At 40.3% G+C, this 19,175-nt stretch overlaps 1 protein-coding gene across 2 annotated transcripts in view; it reads right to left on the minus strand.

Moving 5' to 3' along the window:
* The window catches only part of LOC105494457 (chloride intracellular channel 4), a 98,213-nt gene that overhangs the window by 26,576 nt on the left and 52,462 nt on the right, over positions 1–19,175 (minus strand). For both annotated transcript variants that reach the window (XM_011762883.3, XM_011762884.3), the window contains 2 exons: positions 15,684–15,793; positions 1,742–1,867 (listed from right to left, as the gene is read on the minus strand). In XM_011762883.3, the coding sequence (XP_011761185.1) occupies positions 1,742–1,867; positions 15,684–15,793 (236 nt within the window). The remainder of the gene's footprint in view (positions 1–1,741; positions 1,868–15,683; positions 15,794–19,175) is intronic.

The raw sequence follows: 19,175 nt of genomic DNA on the forward strand, positions 1-19,175 counted from the left end.
TATACCTAGTGAAGATGCTAAGAACATTGATGAAATGACAACAAGGAATTTAGAATATTACATCAACTTAGTTGTTCAAACAGGGAGGGTTTCAGAAGATGGATTCTAATTTTGAAAAAGGTTCTACTGTGGGTAAAACACTATCAAACGGGGCGCATGTTCTCAGGACCTCTTGAGATTAGCCTCAGGCAAAGAATATTTATTTTAAAAATTTTAAATGCTATCAAACAGTATTGCATATTACAGAGAAATCTTTCATGAAAGGAAGAGTCCATCAATGTAGAAAAATTCATTGTTGTCTACTTCAAGAAATTGCCACAGTCACCCCAACCAGCAACCACCATTCTGATCAGTCAGTGGCCAGCAACATCAAGGCAAGACCCTCATCGGCAAAAAGATTGACTTGCTGAAGGCTCAGATAACCATTAGCATTTGTCAACAATGATTTTTTTTTTTTTTTTTTGAGATGGAGTTTTGCTTTTGTCACCCAGGCTGGAATGCAGTGGCACAATCTCAGCTCACATCCTCCACCTCGCGGGTTCAAGCGATTCTCCTGCCTCAGCCTCCTGAGTAGCTGGGATTATAGGCATGTGCCACCATGCCCGGCTAATTTTGTATTTTTAGTAGAGATAGGGTTTCTCCATGTTGGTCAGGCTGGTCTCAAACTCCCAACATCAGGTGATTCACCTGCCTCGGCCTCCCAAAGTGCTGAGATTACAGGCATGAGCCACTGCACCCAGCCTGGCAAAGAAGTATTTTTAAATTAAGGTATATGCAATATTTTCAGACATAATGCTATTATTGCACACTTAAAACACTACAGTATACTACTACAAATATAACTTTTACATGCACTGGGAAACCAAAAATTTCATGTGACTCATTTTATTCCAATATTCATTTTATCACAGTGGTGTGGAACCTAACCCGCAATGGTCTGGAACCATACCCTTCAGGGTATGCCTATAATTATTTTAGACCCCTCTGTCTCAATAATCCCATTCCTGGAAAATATATCTGGACATGGAGGGCAAGAGTCAAGTTAACCAGCATGAAAGGTTTGGGTCAGTAGAAACAAAACATGTCAATTTTCAGGATGATGAAACTGGAAAAGCCTAAAAGAAACAAATAATGCTTTGAACCTATGCCAAGATTATAGTATGATGCAAAACTGCATATTTGCAATTTAGGTAACTATCATTACAGTACATCCGGGACCTAGACGTCTGGAACACCTCAAAGAAATAAGTAAATAAAAACTCTGAATCCTAGGGACACGGTCTGAAAAGTCGAAAATTTCCTTGGATTATAGCTTTAGAAAGTTAACTTTAAAATGAACTGAAATCAAATCTCATAGCAGTCTGTGCCACACTCCTGCTAAGATGATTCTTACTGGGTTCAGCTGAAATGTGTCTTTCCCCACTCCTTCTCCTCTTTAAACTTCTCTCTCAGTTTGAGACCTACTGCCCAGAAATAACCAGTCTTTCCTGACCTATCACACACATCCCAAATCTGTTTTTATCATGTACTCTACAGCTTAGACAAATCCCCACCTTTCTTAGTATGGCTTATTGGCCTAGCTGGAAGCCAATTCTTTTATCTGTGTAACATTAATTATAAGAAACATAGAAGAGAGTCCTAGTCATTCCAAATTAATGCTGTGAGAAAGATCTCTACAGACAAGTAACACAAGCTTCAAAGAAGTGACAATATTTTCATACATATTTTCTTTGATACTCACTTGGGAGGGCATAAGACTTCTTCAAGAAATTCCTCAATCTTATTTACATCCGTTTTGACTTCACTGTTGAAAGTTATAAATGGTGGGTGGGTCCCGGGAGCCAAGTTCTGCAGGTCTGCAGGCTTCCTGTTGGGCAAAATATTGGTCAAAATCAGATCATTTTTTACTCTAAAACACCAGTAATACTTTAAATTCTCAAAGTTGGCCAGGCACGGTGGCTTGCATCTGTAATCGTAGCACTACGGGAGGCTGAGGTGTGAGATTGCGTGAGCCCAGGAGTTTGAGACCCAGCCTGGGCAACATGGTGAGATCCTGTCTCCACAAAATATAAAAAATTAGCCAGGCATGGTGGTGCATGCCTACAGTCCCAGCTACCAGGGAGGCTGAGGTGGGAGGATCACTTGAGCCTGGGAAGTTGAAGCTGGAGTGAGCCATGATTGCACCACTGCACTACAGCCTGGGTGACAGAGAGACCCTATCTCAAAAAGAAAATAAATAAATTGTCCAGGCGTGGTGGCTTACGTCTGTAATCCCAGCCCTTTAGGAGGCGGAGGCAGGTGGAACACCTGAGGTCAGAAGTTTGAGACCAGCCTGGCCAGCATGGTGAAACCCCCATATCTACTACAAATACAAAAAATTAGCCGGGCATGGTGGCGTGTGCCTATAGTCCCAGCTACTTGGGAGGCTGAGGCAGGAGAAGAACTTGAACCCAGGAGGCGGAGATTGCAGTGAGCTGAGAATGTACCACTGCACTCCAACCTAGGTGACAAAGCGAAACCCTGTCTGAAAAGAAGAGGAGGGGAGGGGAGGAAGAGAGATCAAAGTGGTTCTAAATTTTAAAATATATAAAACTGAATAAGAAATGGTATTTTTCACCCAGGCACAGTGGCTCATGCCTGTAATCCCAGCACTTTGGGAGGCCAAGGCAGGAGGATCATGACGTCAGAAGTTTGAGACCAGTCTGACCAATATGGTGAAACCCCATCTCTACTAAAAATACAAAAATTAAGCGGGTGTGGTGGCATGCGCCTGTAATCCCAGCTACTCAGGAGGCTGAGGCAGGAGAATCACTTGAACCCCGGAGGCAGAGGTTGCAGTGAGCAGAAATCTTGCCACAGCACTCCAGCCTGGGTGACAGAGTGAGACTCTATCTAAAAAAAAAAAAGAAATGGTATTTTTCGACCGGGCGCGGTGGCTCACACCTGTAATCCCAGCACTTTGGGAGGCTGAGGGAGGCAGATCACGAGGTCAAGAAATCAAGACTATCATGGCCAACAAGGTGAAACTCCATCTCTGCTAAAAATATAAAAATTAGCTGGGCACGGTGGCATGTGCCTGTAGTTCCAGCTACTTGGGAGGCTGAGGCAGGAGAATCACTTGAACCTGGGAGGCGGAGATTGCAATGAACCAAGATTGCGCCACTGCACTCCAGCCTGGTGACAGAGCAAGACTCTGTCTCGAAAGAAAGAAAAGGAAAGGAAAGAAAAGGAAAGGGGAAGGGAAGGGAGAGAACTTTTCCACTAGGTATAATAGCTGTAATAGTATTCTAATAAGAAGCAAAGCTCCACAAAATACATAATTTATGGTAAGAAAATTCTTTGATTTTTTTAACCAAAATACAAAATCCATCATTCTCATTCCAAATTAAGGCACTCATTAGAGACAGGGATAGAATGAGGAGGAAAAAAATATTTTGGAGAGTGAGTCTCTGGTTTCAACTCTGGCCCCAACTAACTGTGTAAAGATGGGTAACTCATGACTTCCTTGGGCCTTTTTTTTCTTTTTCTTTTTGGCAAAATAAAGGAGAAAAGCAGCTGATTCCTGCAGTCATCTTCACCTTTATAAGATTCCAAATTCTGGTGCTATTTCTTTCCCATGATTCATCGAAGTCCAGGCTTAACAAGGAAAAGGATCACCAGATTAGACTATCTAATATCAAAATTACTTCAATATATAAAAGATGGCATAATGAAAGGCAAAAAGCAACAAAGAATGGACAAAGTATTATAGTGAGTGAGAAAAGCTTAAAATCTACATTACCTAAGGATTTTGTCCAAATTCATTTCAAAGGTCATCAAAAATATCAAATAGGTATGGGTCAAAAGAAATTGATAAGAGACAGATAAAACAAGTGAACATATAGAAAAATGTAAAATAGCACAACTATAAAGGGAATTTAAAAGTAAACAATAAGATATCTTCCTCCTGTTGATTAGGAAAAATTGAAAATACCACAACACACTGATAAAGATGGTGAAACTGTTATGCTGACAACTACTAACAGCAAGAAATGTTTGCACTACCTTATTAAAAAAGCAAAATGGCTCACCCAAACCCACCAATGAATCTTTGGATCAAAAAATGAGATGACCAGATATGGTGTGTTTCCTAATGACAAAATATGAAGTATATAATATAGCATCATGAAGTATTCTTACCAAAAAAGTTGATTCTGAATCTAATCAAGCCTCCGGGGCAGGCTGGGAGCAGTGGCTCATACCTGTAACCTTAGCACTTTGAGAGGCCAAGGCAGGAGGATTGCTTGAGTCCAGGAGTTCGAGCGAGACCAGCCTGGACAACATAGTGAGACCCTATCTCTATAAAAAAATTTTTTTAATTAGCTGTGTGTGGTGGCATGTGCCTGTAGCTGAGGCTGAGCCCAGGGGGTCGAGGCTGCAGTGAATGGTGATCACATCACTGCATTTCAGTCTGGGCAACAGAGTGAGACCCTGTCTTAAAACAACAACAACAACAACAACAAACGAAAGAAAACAGCCTCTGGGGCAGCTGCTTCTGAAATCGTAAGCCAGGAGATCCTTTCACCAGGTGATCCATGATGTCAGAACTATTCTTATAATACTAAGGCATCATTTGCCTTCTTTACTCTCATTCTCCTCTCATGCACATATAAGTAAAGTTTTCCAAATTTACTTGGCTACTTGGTATAAGATATCACAAAGTAATGAATACAGAAGCAGACACAAGAAATCTCTTCCAAGATGTGCAAAAATGTAAAAGAATGCAACTCTTCTCACTATTTTTTGTTTTGGGAAATATAGTTGTTTTACATTAAAAATGTTTTATAATAAGTAGTAGGTTCATTATTGTTCTATATTTAAATGAATTAGTAAATAAATATTTTTAAAATTTCTCAGGGTTTTTTTTTTTTTTGAGACCAGTCACCAAAGCAGGAGTGCAGTGGCACAATCATGGCTCACTGCAGCCTTGACTTCCTGGGCTCAAGCGATTCTCTTACCTCAGCCTCCCAAGTAGCTGGGACCAGAGGCACACGCCACCAAGCCCAGCTAATTTTTTTAAATTTTTTGTAGTGATAAGGATCTCACCATATTGCCCAGGCTAATTTCTCGGCTTTAATTTCTAATATAGTAAAATCAGTATATATAACCCACATAACTGAAAGCTGTTTGAGGCCTTCAATAATTTAAGAGTACAAAGGGGTCTTGAGATTATTTACAGGAAATGCAGGGAGGAGGGAAAGAGAGGACAAAGTTAAATGATACCACAAGGAAGCAATTGCTAAATTCTGGATTTGGGACAATCTACCTTTCAGCTGAATGGCATTTTTACCAGACACAGGTGGGGGACTGTTACAGATTAAGAAAAGCTTAAGAGACATCACAATCAAACATAAAAAGGAGAAACTGCTTGGATATTGACTTGAACAAAAAATCAAAAATAAAAAGATGTTTTAGAGATAACCAGGGAAATCCCAAATTGTATACTAGGAACTTCAGGAGATTAGAGCATTGTGGTTAGGGAAGAAAATGTCCACATTGTTTGAAGACATACACTGAAGTAAGTAGGGGTGAAATGACATGATGTCTAGCACTTACTTTAAAACATTTCAGCAAAGAAAATAAGAAAAAAGGGACAAAGTAAATGTGGCAAGGTCTTGATAACTGAATTGGGTTTACGGAGAAGTCTGTTCTATTCTTATGCATGTCTGAAAACTTTCATAATTAAAAAAGCAAACTTATAAAAATGTGTACTTCAAGAAAAGTAATACAACAGCACATTGTTTTAAAGAATGTTTCTCCCTCCTATTATGGCCCAGAGTTGTTTATCTTGTTATTAAGTTAGCCTGCCTGCCTTCCTTCTTCCTTCCTTCCTGACCATAATCCCAGCACTTTGCAAGGTCGAGGCAGGTGGATCACATGAGATCAGGAGTTCAAGACCAACCTAGGCAACATGAAACCCCGTCTCTACTAAAAATATAAAAATTAGCTGGACATACTGGTGCATGCCTGTAGTTCCAGCTACTCAGGAGGCTAAGGCAGGAGAATTGCTGGAAGGTGGAGGTTACAGTGAGCTGAGATCGCACCACTGCATTCCAGCCTGGGCGACAAAGCAAGAATCTGTCTCAAAATAAAAAGGAAAAGAAAAGAAAAGAAAATATCTAAATATATCATGAAAGTGAAATACTTCATCATCAGAATTTTCAAGATAGAGTGGAATCAAAAAACTATAACCAGTTTATAATCTATCAATTTCCCTCGGTCTTATTCATTTATTCATATTCTCTCTCTGGCTCCATCTTTCAATTTAGGTTAGAAAGCCTCAGGTTTCTATGACTACATTCCAACCAAAGATACAAAGATTTATTTAATTATCTCAATAATTCAAAAATTTTTAACTCAAAGTCCAAGTTCTAGAGTCTATCTTGCTTCCTAAAGAAAAATAAGACATATTTTCTATCAACTTCTATAAGAACCTAACCTCCAAAAGAAGACTTTTAAAAGTCAAAATCTGATTTGATTTTCAACTCTGATCCTTTCACACTGAACATTTTTTAGTCTGACAAGGTAAAGTTTTTCACAAAATGAAACAAGTTAGCCCTCCTTATTCATGGGTTCAGCATCTATGGATTCAATCAACTGAGGATCAAAAATATTTTTTAAAAGGCCAGGCGCGGTGGCTCACGTCTGTAATCCAAACACTTTGGGAGGCCGAGGCATGCAGATCACTTGAGGTCGAGAATTTGAGACCAGCCTGGCCAACATGGTGAAAACCCTGTCTCTACTAAAAATACAAAAAAATTAGCCAGTCATGGTGGTGGGCGCCTGTAGTCCCAGCTACTTGGGAGACTAAGGCAGGAGAATCGCTTGAACCTGGGAGGCAGAGGTTGCAGTGAGCCAAGATCGCGCCACTGCACTCCAGTCTGGGTGACAGAGTGAGAGTCCATCTCAAAAAAATAATAATAATATTTTATAGACAGGTAGGTAGGCAGACAGATCGATACCTGGATCTCCTGTCTCTACAAAAAATACAAAAATTAGCCAGGTGTGATGGCACATGCTACTTGGGAGGCTGAAGTGAGAGGATCGCTTGAGCCCAGGAGATCGAGGTTGAGATGAGCCATGATCACATACTGTACTCCAGCCTGGGTGACAGAATGAGACTCTGTCTCAAAAAAAAGGGCGGCGGGGCAGGGGCAGGGGGAGGCCGGTGGTTGCAGTTGTACTGAACATGTACAGACTTTTTCTTCTCATTATTCCCTAAACACAGTGTAATGACAACTTACATAGAATTTACCCTGTATTAGGTATTACAACCTAGAGATGATTTAAAGTATATGGGAGGCTATTTGTAGGTTAATATGCAAATACTATTCCATTTTATATAAGAAACTTGAGCATCTATGGATTTTGGTATCCACCAGGGGTCCTTGAACCAATCCCCCATGGATACCAAGAGATGACTGTAGACCAGGCACAGTGGCTCATGCCTGTAATCTCAACATTTTGGGAGGCCAAGGCAGGCAGATCATCTGAGGTCAGGAGTTCAAGACCAGCCTGGCCAACATGGTGAAACCCCATCTCTACTAAAAATACAAAATTAGCCAGGCATGGTGGCGCATGCCTGTAATCCCAGCTACTTGGGAGGCTGAGGCAGGAGAATCGCTTAAACCCGGGAGGCAGAAGTTGCAGTGAGCTGAGATCGTGCCATCGCATTCCAGCCTAGGCAATAAAAAAGAGCGAAACTCTGTCTCAAAAAAAAAAAAAAAAAAAAAAAAGACTGTTTTTTAATCTTGTCATATATAAATTGTGATTGCCTGGAAAACGATTTTCTCACTCCAAAGTCATAAAACATATCCAATGAACAGTCAATTAAATGCCTAAGTGTAAGTTAATAATATAAGTCTGTTTTTCACAAGTAGTTTTTTTAAGAACAGGGTAGATTAGATAAAGGGGAAGATGGTCTTGTTAGATATGAGTTCTAAATTTCTTTTCAAAGAATCAATATGTCAGTATGTCAATTCTTCGCCTTCTACTTTTAAACTTAACTTCCTAGTAAAGCAACCATATTCGATAACCTGCTCCACCCTGACACATTCCGATTACCTGCTCCGTCACAACCACGTTTCCGGCCAAACCACTCACCCGGTCACTCTCTTTAAATTAGCCAATCAGAATTAGTTTAGACTGTGCGGTCTAACCCTAGCCAATGGGGGAAACGACACAGCAGCAGGGGTCACGTGCATCAGGGATAGGAACCCCTTCCCCTCCCTCGTCCAAGTGTGCGCTCACCATTGCTCCATCTGTAAGAGCGCACCCTTCCATATAAGTAACTTGCCTTGCTGAGAATTAAAAAGAAAATTTTATATTCGAGTGCTATTTCTTTTGCAGCACTGAAACTTTATTTATAACAGTCTCAATGCTTTAAAAAAGAAAAAAAAAAAAAAAAAAAAAACCCGGCCGGGCGCGGTGGCTCAAGCCTGTAATCCCAGCACTTTGGGAGGCCGAGACCGGTGGATCACGAGGTCAGGAGATCGAGACCATCCTGGCTAACACGGTGAAACCCCGTCTCTACTAAGAAATACAAAAAACTAGCCGGGCGAGGCGGCGGGTGCCTGTAGTCCCAGCTACTCGGGAGGCTGAGGCAGGAGAATGGCGTGAACCCGGGAGGCGGAGCTTGCAGTGAGCTGAGATCCGGTCACTGCACTCCAGCCTGGGCTACAGAGCGAGACTCCGTCTCAAAAAAAAAAAAACAAAAACAAAAACAAAACCCAAAGAGGGTAGAGGTGGGGTAGGGTATGTGGGATAAAATAAATAACACCTATTACTTCTATAATTAATTATGAAAGTTTTTAAGCTCTCTAAACAAAAAGATTCTTAATTTCTTTAAAATTTTTATTCAACTTTTTTTTAGAGATAGGGGTCTCCCTCTCTTGCTGTGTTGCCCAGGCTGTCCTCAAACTCCTGGGGTCAAGTGATCCTCAGCTGCGAGTAGCTGGGACTAGAGAGCACGCCACTGCACCCGGCTCCCAAATAAAAATATTTATTGGGAGAGGGAGAAAGTTAGCATATCAGAGAAAGAAGAACCAAGGTTGAATAAAAAGGACTGGCTTGAAGTCCCAAATAGAAAAGCTCTGCCATTTACCAGCTTCATGACTAAGTAAATTACAACCTCTTTGGGTCTGGATTTCCTCTTTTATAAGATCTGCTTTGTCTGTAAAGATTAAATCAGGCACGTGAAAGTGAACTAAAAGTATGCAAATGAAAGTCATTACCACTTTTAGTATCACATTAACAAAGTATTATGCAGGAAATAAGATTGGCAGTTTTAATTTTAATAGAGCTGATGGTTCATAAATGGTTACCTAGCATTAACTGATTGGTAATAAACAAAGTCTGATTAATTTAGAGTTGTATATATAACCAAGGAAAGTTTAAAAGGGCATATGATTACCAATTTTCTATTAATATTTGTGATTAGTGAATAGTCTATCTTGTTTCAGTTGAAAGGCTATATATATATATATATATATATATACACACACACACACACACACGTATTTTTTTTTTTAATAAATAAAGCGATAAAACTATTTTCTAGGATTCACTGTTGAGGTGGCAGACAACCATGGCAGGTCCTGATTCCAAGTGAAAAATTTGAGAAGGAACTTTAGTGCCTCCAAACGTGTTAGTAGACTTCAAATAAATGGACAAGTTCTAAATAGTAATCTGATTCACTCACAAGCTATATATGAACCAAACAGAATCTAAGATTCTTCAACCTTCAGTTCTCCCCTGGCACTCTCAGGCTTCAGGTGTTCTGTTTGACCCACAAAGGCTCATTTTACAGATGTTTCACAGAAACGTAACACTGTAAGAATTGCAGTTTGAGATAAATGAAACTGAGCCGATAGGTAATGGCTAAAAATTTCAAGACATCTTTGATTTACTTCCAAAAAGGCCTTCAGTAAATATTCAACACTTGATTAAAACTCATTCAAATATTTCCCTTACGTGACATCAAGAGCAAAGTGCACAGAACTCATGCCTTGCAACAGGGTGCAAATATTCTCTGGTGTTTTGGGGTTTATTACTTTTACCCTCATCATGGTAGTCTTTCAGATGAAATAAATTTTTCTGTTGTTTCCCATTTTCTTTCTAGATGAAGAAAAGGAAATAAAAACAAAAACCAAAAGGAAAAGAAAGGAATGAAAAGGAGGAATCCTATAGGAGCTAATGTTTTCAGAGACTTAAGTGGCTTAATTTCTATTAAAATATAATTCAGTACACTTGCAACAGTTGGAGGAAGCTGGGCTGGTGACTTAGTTCCAGCTGCTTGGTATGAAATGAGTGCAGCATAGATATAGGACACTAGAGCTGACTCTTGAAGATGACCTATCTGCAACAAGTTGACTTGCCCAATGAAGAAAAAAGTACTAGATATGTAGGCCTTATCTTTTAAATTGAGCTTCTTTTTTCTCCAGAAAGAGAACAACAAAAAAATTGAGTTCCTTTTTGAAGGTGCTGATTTTCAAGGCATAAAATTAATTCACACATACCAAAGAGACTACTGGACACTATATAAACATACAACAATAACAAAAAACCTCACAGAAGTTAACACCATCGAATCAGAATTATTTATTTCAGAACGCTTTACTACTATTAATTATTCTTTATACTACATTTGCTATATTCTGTTTTCACTGACAAGTCACTGATTGAACGAATTAATCATGTACTCAACAAAACAAACACACCAAGACTCTTTGTCACTAAGAATTTGTCTTTGTCCCAGTTCAACCAGTTAAAGAATTTTACTGATTTGGATTATTGTTAATTTGTCTACTTTTAATGTCAATATGTGGAAGAATACTTAAAAAAAAAAAAGCACCCATGAAAAGATTTCAAATACAGATTTCACAATTCCTTTGTTTTTGTTTTTGAGATGGAGTCTCACTCTGTTGCCCAGGCTAGAGTGCAGTGGCGTGATTTCAGTTCACTGCAGCCTCTGCCTCCGGGATTCAAGCGATTCTCCTGCGTCAGCCTCCCGAGTAGCTGGGACTACAGGCACTCACCACCATGCCCGGCTGATTTTCGTATTTTTAGTAGAGACAGGATTTCACCACATTGGCCATGCTGGTCTTGAACTCCTGATCTCAAGTGATCGCCTGCCCTGGCCTCTCAAAGTGCTGGGATTACAAGAGTGAGCCACTTTGCCCAGCCCAAATATAGATTCTATAATTTTTAACATCTTAATAACAGTTTAGGAGTAAAGTATACTGATAACAGGTTTAGAAAAACATTCACTAATAACTCTATTAATTCAGCTCTTAGCAGCCTCAACAGGATGTATCATCTTTGAAATCGCCTTGAAAAAGAACATAAAGACATAGCAACAAAGTACTCCCTCTCTATGTGTCTATGTCTCCCTTGTCTCTCAATCACACACACACACATATCCCCACTCACCCACCCACATACACACACCCCCTCAACCCACACACATTCACACACACACACTCCCACTCACACACACCCCACCACCCACACACACACCTACTACCCACCTACCCACACACACACACACACACACATACACACTCTCCACAAACACACACACCCCCCACCCACACACATTCTCACACACACACACACACACACTGGGTACACATGTGATTCTGAATGCAGTCATAAAGCACAATTATCTTGAATTGGACTGTTCTAACAAGTGCCTCATGTAGCTCAAGTCAATTTTACAAAGGGGAAAAATGGAGTCTGACTTTCCTGTCTGGCCAGCAGCAGGAAATAGATGATCTCTCTGAAAGACAGGCCTGTTTCATTCCATTTAGTCTCTTGGCATGTGTCATTCATGCTGCTGCTACTGAAGATCATGGAAACTGAACTGATTTCTCAAGTTACTGAAGACTGTTTTCAGAAAGGTGGAACCACAGAGACATGATCATGAAAATGAAACTATGTGAAGAGTCCATTTGGGAATCAGATTTTCTTCTGAGTTTCTAACTGCCTTTTAAGATATGCAGAACTATCAGTTTCATAGTTCCATTGTAACATTTTAAACTATTACAAAAGTGAAGTTTTTTTCCCTTCCTTTTTCCTGAATTTAAACATAAGGTGACCGACTCCAAGGAAGACGAGGCAGCTTGCCCAAGGTCCCAGTGAAATCAGTGATAGAGCTCTCTCATACGCAGCCAGGTCTCACTCCTGAAATTTTCTATACTATGCCATGGTTGTTTCTCAACTGATGACATGCCAGAACATCCTTAACTCTGCCCTCAATTTTAATATTTTCACTTTTATTATCTGAAGCTTTTGTTCAAATCGTTTATGTAAATCGAAATTCTTTGTGAAGCCTGGGCACTTTTTTTATCTAAACGTTCTTTAAATTGCAATATGAACAGAAAATTAGGTTTGGAAATGACTCCCACCAAAGCACTAAGGCTGCTCTGACAGGCAAGTAATGGGAGATTGTTAAAAGCCTCACAAGGGACACATGAATACTACCAGCATAGCCATTAATGCCAACTGAGATTCAAAGAGAACATGTCATACAGTGCCAGAACTAGAAACGGGCTTGTTCTTATGGATGAAATGTCATGTAACAATCATTTTTTTCAAATCATAGAGTAAGCTGCTAAGTAACTCTCAGAGGAGTTCTATTGTTCTCCGCTGGTTTGTTCTGGAGTCAGTACTTCTCACCAAGATATTAGGCAATTACCAGGAAAAGCCGGAAAATAAGCACTATAGGCATTTTCTCCCCCACAAATTTCTAAAAAGACTCACATTTTAATGTTTTAAGATTAAGAATATGTTATGAAAAGTACTACAGGGATGTTTTATTCCTCTGTGATAGCTTTCATATATACTGGTGCGTTTTTGTTTTTGTTTGAACCAATGTTCACTTTCTTGAGGTACCTTCTCTTTAAACTTTTGTTTACGACTATAAGTGTGTAAACCCATAGAAAAGATCTGGACGAGGCCAAGCACAATGGCTAAAATCTGTAATCCCAGCACTTTGGGAGGCCAAGGTCAGAGGACTGCTTGAGCCCAGGAGTTCAAGACCAGCCTGGGTAACAAAGGGAGACCCTGTCTCTTAAAAATAAAAAATTAGCCAGCTATGGTAGTAAATGCCTGTAGTCCTAGCTATGTGGGAGGCTGAGGCTGGAGGATTACTTGAGCCCAGGAGCTCAAGGCTACAAAGTAAGCCGTGATCGTGCCATTGCACTCCAGCCTCGGTAACAGAGGCAGACCCTGTCTCAAAAAAAAAAAAGAAAAGAAAAAAGGAAAAGATTTGGAAGAATAAAGACCAAACCTAAAATAAATTATCTCTCTGAAGGCGAAGTTGATGACTAGGGGGTAGGGATGGCAAAGACTCATTATCATGTACTACTTGTATAGTTTTAGTTGCCCTAAGAAGCATTTTTTAGATTTACTGGAGACCTATGATTGCTAAAGAAGACCAAAAAATATATGCTTCAATTTCAAGTGCTCTCTACTGTTGATTTTACATAAAGTCCTAGGTAATAAACATATATCTTCTTTGATATTTTCTAATTATGAGGCCCTGAATGCCTACCTCCCATGTGCCACTTTTTATATATAAACACTTAACATATACACTTAAACATATACACTTACACATATTTCCACATATACATGTAAACATATATATACAAATCTGCAAATATCAATCAACCTATAGGAATAATGCCTTTAAAAAGTCTGCAAATGAAAAGTAACAGACAACTCTGAAATAGCTATAATGGGTTTACTTCCTTTTCTGACTCAGATTCCCATCGTTTATGGCACTATTACTGGTATGTATCACAATTAAAGCACTGTATTAAACTATTCAATGAAGGCTTTTTCAAAGCATGGCAGTCAACTCACTTGCTCCAAGCCAAAAATGGAATAGGAGAAATTCATGTATTTTAGGACACAGTAAGGGTGTGTGCCTGGTGGCACAATCTGTTTTTAGGAGTTATATTGGGAAACTGAAACTTCCTTTGTGTATACATGTATAAAAAAAACAGTAATAGAAGGGTAACTACATGACTTATTTCATTCTTACAACATCTCTGTCCAACATGAATAAGGTAATGTCTTCCCAAGAGCTTGTAGTTTTAACTCACTATTCCCAAAGTCTTATTTCTACATTTGTATACATAACTAAAGGGGTTCCTAGATGACTTTATGGTTTATTTTCAATAAATTTTAAAGTCTGTAAAATTTCAAATATATGCACTAGCAGTAAGTAAAAATATATTTTAAGGGAATGACAGGAATCTGAGTACACTAACCCAGAACTGGGAATGGAATTATAGCTATCGGGTAACTATCAGCATATGACGCTCAGAAGGGTGACATACATGAATTCTGCCACTTTATCAAGTGATAGGCTGTCAATATTTTTTTCTGGACACTGTTCATGACTTGATATATAATACGGTTTAAATTTGTGTCCTTGCCCAAATCTCATATCAAATTGTAATCTTCAATGTTGGAAGAGGGGCCTTCTGGGAGGTGACTGGATCACAAGGGCAGACTTCCCTTGCTGTTCCTGTGACAGTGAGTGAGTTCTCATAAGATCTGGTTGTTTAAAAACGTGTAACTCCTCCCCCTTCTCTCTTCTTCCTTCTCTGGCCATGAAAGACGTGTCTGCTTCCCCTTTGCCTTCTGTCATAATTGTAAGTCTCCTGAGGTCTCCCCAGCCATGTTTCCTGTACAACCTGCAGAACTGTGAGTCAATTAAACCTCTTTTCTTTATGATTTACCCAGTCTCGGGTAGTTCTTTATAGCAATGTGAGAACAGATTAATAGTTTTAAAAACAAGTATAATAGCAAATCATGTTGTGACACTTGCATCAAGAGGAATCCACTGCCAAACCCTAGATTTTCCCATTAATACAACTATTCTTAACTCTTGATTTAAATCTTTTGGGGAAGGGGATGTATCAATGTTCTTCACCTCAGACCTGTTTGCTAAAGGTTAGAATACACATTCCTGAATAAAACAGAGCTTTCTATTCATCATGGCTCTTCTCAGCCCTCTCCACTATGGAAAATAAGCCATAAAGTCATCCAGGAGAGAAAGCTGCAAACAACTCTTCACTTAGCAAGAACAGACATGGGGCCACAGATAATTGCTCTTATTTTACAATACATTTAAACAAATATGATTAAAATCATGCTATAGAAAATTATTGCTGTTCCCTGAAAAGTAAATTAAATGAAATTGACAACAATGGTATTCAACCTCCTAAAAATCCTTGTCTTTAAAGATCCAGATTATATAGGTCACACGTTTAACACATTTGGGGCCAAGATGATGTCTGCTTAGAAAGTTCTTCATGACTCCATGTTTACACTGGAAAAAAGAAGTCAAGGATTTCACTGTATCCACACTAACACTTGGCTCCTGGTGCTGCTCATGAAATTTAAGGTAAACATACAAAAGTTCCTAAAAAAGACTGAGTACCACATGCAGTATACTGACAGCGTGACTTGTCCAAAATAGTTATATACAAGTTAAGTTTGTCCAAAAACCAGCAGAACTTTAATACAATATATTTCCTTTAGAGAATACACGCCATCAAGGTGAAAATAGGATCAAACCGAAAAGACAGTTCAGCTTAAGTTGACTGCAAACCGTGACCATGTCTTACCTTTTCAGGTCAACAGTCGTCACACTAAATACAACTCCTTTGAGCCAAAGAATCATGAAGAGCCTCTGGGAAAAGGGGCAGTTCCCTATGCTTTCACCATCACTGCCAGCCTGGAAAACAGAATTAAACATTAAAAAACAAGGTCAAAGTGATGACACTCAACATGACATGACTTTTTCTGAATTTTAATCAAAAGTACAAGAAGCCAGGAAAAGTTACATTGTGGAAGGAAGAGTAGAAATTTGGGTCTTTATTATTTTGTCTTTTCATTAGCCATTTTTTTTTCTTTTTTTGAGACAGGGTCTCCTTCTGTCACCCGGCTGGAATGCAGTGGTGCGATCTCAGCTCACTGCAACCTTCACCTCCCAGGCTCAAGCAATCCTCCCATCTTAGCCTCTCAAGTAGCTGGGGCTACAGGCACGTACCACCATCCTGGCTAATTTTTAATATTTTTAGTAGAGACAGGGTTTCACCACGTTATCCAGGTTGGTCTTGAACTCCTGGGCTCAAGTGAACTACCTGCCTCAGCCTCCCAAAGTGCTGGGATTACAGGCATAAGCCACTGCACCCAGCTAGCGCTAGCCTCTTTCTTTCCGTAAAAATGATCAGTCTAGGGCCAGGCATGGTGGCACACGCCTGTAATCTCAGCACTTTGGGAGGCCAAGGCAGGAGGATCACAAGGTCAGGAGTTTGAGTCCAGCCTGGCCAATATGGTGAGACCCCGTCTCTACTAAAAATACAAAAATTAGCCGGGTGTGGTGGCAGGTGCCTGTAGTCCCAGCTACTTGGGAGGCTAAGGCAGGAGAATCACTTGAACCCGGGACACAGAGGTTGCAGTGAACTGAGATCACACCACTGTACTCCAGCCTGGGTGACAGAGAGATACTCTGTCTCAAAAATAAATAAATAAATAAATAAATAAATAATAAAAATGACCAGTCTAGTATACTACTGCCCAAGAGAACTTAATGCATGATGGAAATGATCTACATTGCCAAAGTCCAATATGGTAGCCATTAGCAACATGTGGCTAGGGAGTACTTAAAATGGGGCTAGTTCAAGTGAACTGAATCTTTTTGTTTCATTTATTTTAAATTACAGTCATGCATCACTTACTGATAGGGACAAAATCTGAGAAATGTGCTGTTAGGCGATTTTGGCATTTTACAAGCATCACAGGGTATGCTTACACAAACCTAGATGATATAGCCTACTACACACCTTGTCTACATGGTATAGCCTAGTGCTCCTAGGCTACAAATGTGTACAAACGTGTATAGCACATTACTGTACTGAATACTGTAGGCAAATGCAATATAATGGTATCTGTACATCTAGACACATCTAAACATAGAAAAGGTATAATAAAAATATGAATTATAAGCCGGGCACGGTGGCTCATGCTTGTAATCTCAGCACTTTTGGAGGCCAAGGCAGGCAGATCGCCTGAGGTCAGGAGTTCAAGACCAGCCTGGTTAACATGGTGAAACCCCATCTCTACCAAAATACAAAAAATTAGCCAGACATGGTGGTGCGCGCCTGTAGTCCCAGCTACTTGGGAGGCTGAGGTAGAAGAATCGCTTGAACCTGGGAGGTGGAGGTTGTAATGAGCCGACATCATGCCACAGCATTCCAGCCTGGCAAAAGAGCAAGACCCCATCTCAAAAATAAAAAATAAAAGCAAATTACAATCTTTTGAGACCACTGGCATATGCAGCACCTCACTATAATTTATAATTTAAAACATAAACATAATTTTTTTTTTTTTTTTTGAGACGGAATCTCGCTCTGTAGCCCAGGCTGGAGTGCAGTGGCACGATCTCGGCTCACTGCAGCCTCTGCCTCCCAGGCTCAAGTGAGTCTTCTACCTCAGCCTCCTGAATAGCTGGGATTACAGGCGTGCGCCACCACATCCAGCTAATTTTTGTATTTTTAGTAGAGACAGGGTATCACCATGTTGGTCTCGAACTCCTGACCTTGTGATCCGTCCACCTTGGCCTCCCAAAGTGTTGGGATCACAGGTGTGAGCCACCGTGCCCAGCCAAACATAATACGTTTTCATAATTCAAATAGCCACGAATGACTAATGGCAACTATGTTGGACAGAACAGTAATTCCTAGTGGGTACATAACTCCTTGCCTCCGGGCAAAGGCAAAGTCTGTTATGGGTTTTATGAAATGTAAAAATCATTTTTCATTATATCAGACAGTATTCTTATTAAGGCAAAGTAAAAAGGGAAACTTGTAGGTGTGCCTGCCTCCAAAAAAATTCATTATAAATATCCCATATCCTGGCTGAGCGCAGTGGCTCACTCCTGTAATACCAGCACTTTGGGAGGCTGAGGCAGGCAGATCACAAGGTCAGGAGTTTGAGACCAGCCTGACCAACATGGTGAAACTCCATCTCTACAAAAAGGACAAAAATTAGCCAGGTGTGGTGGCACATGCCTATAATCCCAGCTGCTTGGGGGGCTGAGATAGGAGAATTGCTTGAACCTGGGAGGTGGCGGTTTCGGTGAGCTAAGATCGTGCCACTGCACTCCAGCCTAGGTGACAAAGTGAGACTCCATTTCAAAGATAAAAATAAATATCCTATACCCTGTTTTGTTTTTTATTTTTTTTTCAATTAGAGATAGGATCTTACTATGTTGCCCAGGCTGGTGTGCAGTGGTTACTCATAGGCACAATCATAGCAAACTGCAGTTTCAAATTAGTGGACTTAAGAAATCCTCCCGGCCGGGCGCGGTGGCTCAAGCCTGTAATCCCAGCACTTTGGGAGGCCGAGACGGGTGGATCACGAGGTCAGGAGATCGAGACCATCCTGGCTAACACGGTGAAACCCCGTCTCTACTAAAAAAATACAAAAAAAAACTAGCCGGGTGAGGTGGCGGGCGCCTGTAGTCCCAGCTACTCGGGAGGCTGAGGCAGGAGAATGGCGTGGACCCGGGAGGCGGAGCTTGCAGTGAGCTGAGATCCGGCCACTGCACTCCAGCCTGGGAGACAGAGCCAGACTCCGTCTCAAAAAAAAAAAAAAAAAAAAGAAATCCTCCCGCCTCAGCCTCCCCAGTAGCTGAGACTACAGGCATGCACCACCATACCCGGCCCATATCCTGTTGTACACATTCCTACAGGGAGCAAGAAAATAACAAAAGATATATTTATAATAATCTATTTCTAATCCTACTTAATGAATGGCAATGACGAGGTAGATTTTCCTAAAAATCAGAATGGTACAAATCTTTTTTAGTCCCATCATGTGTGCCCCAAGGTGCGTTGGTTTTTTTTTTTTTTTTAACTTTTATTTTAGGTTCAGGGATGTTATGTGCAGGTTTGTTATACAGGTAAACTCATGTCACGGGGTTTGTTGTACGGATTATTTCATCACCCAGGTACAAAGCCTAGTGCCCAATAGTTATTTTTTTCCGATCCTCTCCCTCCTCTCATCCTCCACCCTCAAGTAGAGCCCAGAAATAAGGCCACACACCTACAACC

The sequence above is a fragment of the Macaca nemestrina genome, chromosome 1 (genome assembly GCF_043159975.1).
Source record: "Macaca nemestrina isolate mMacNem1 chromosome 1, mMacNem.hap1, whole genome shotgun sequence".
Classification (NCBI taxonomy): domain Eukaryota; kingdom Metazoa; phylum Chordata; class Mammalia; order Primates; family Cercopithecidae; genus Macaca; species Macaca nemestrina.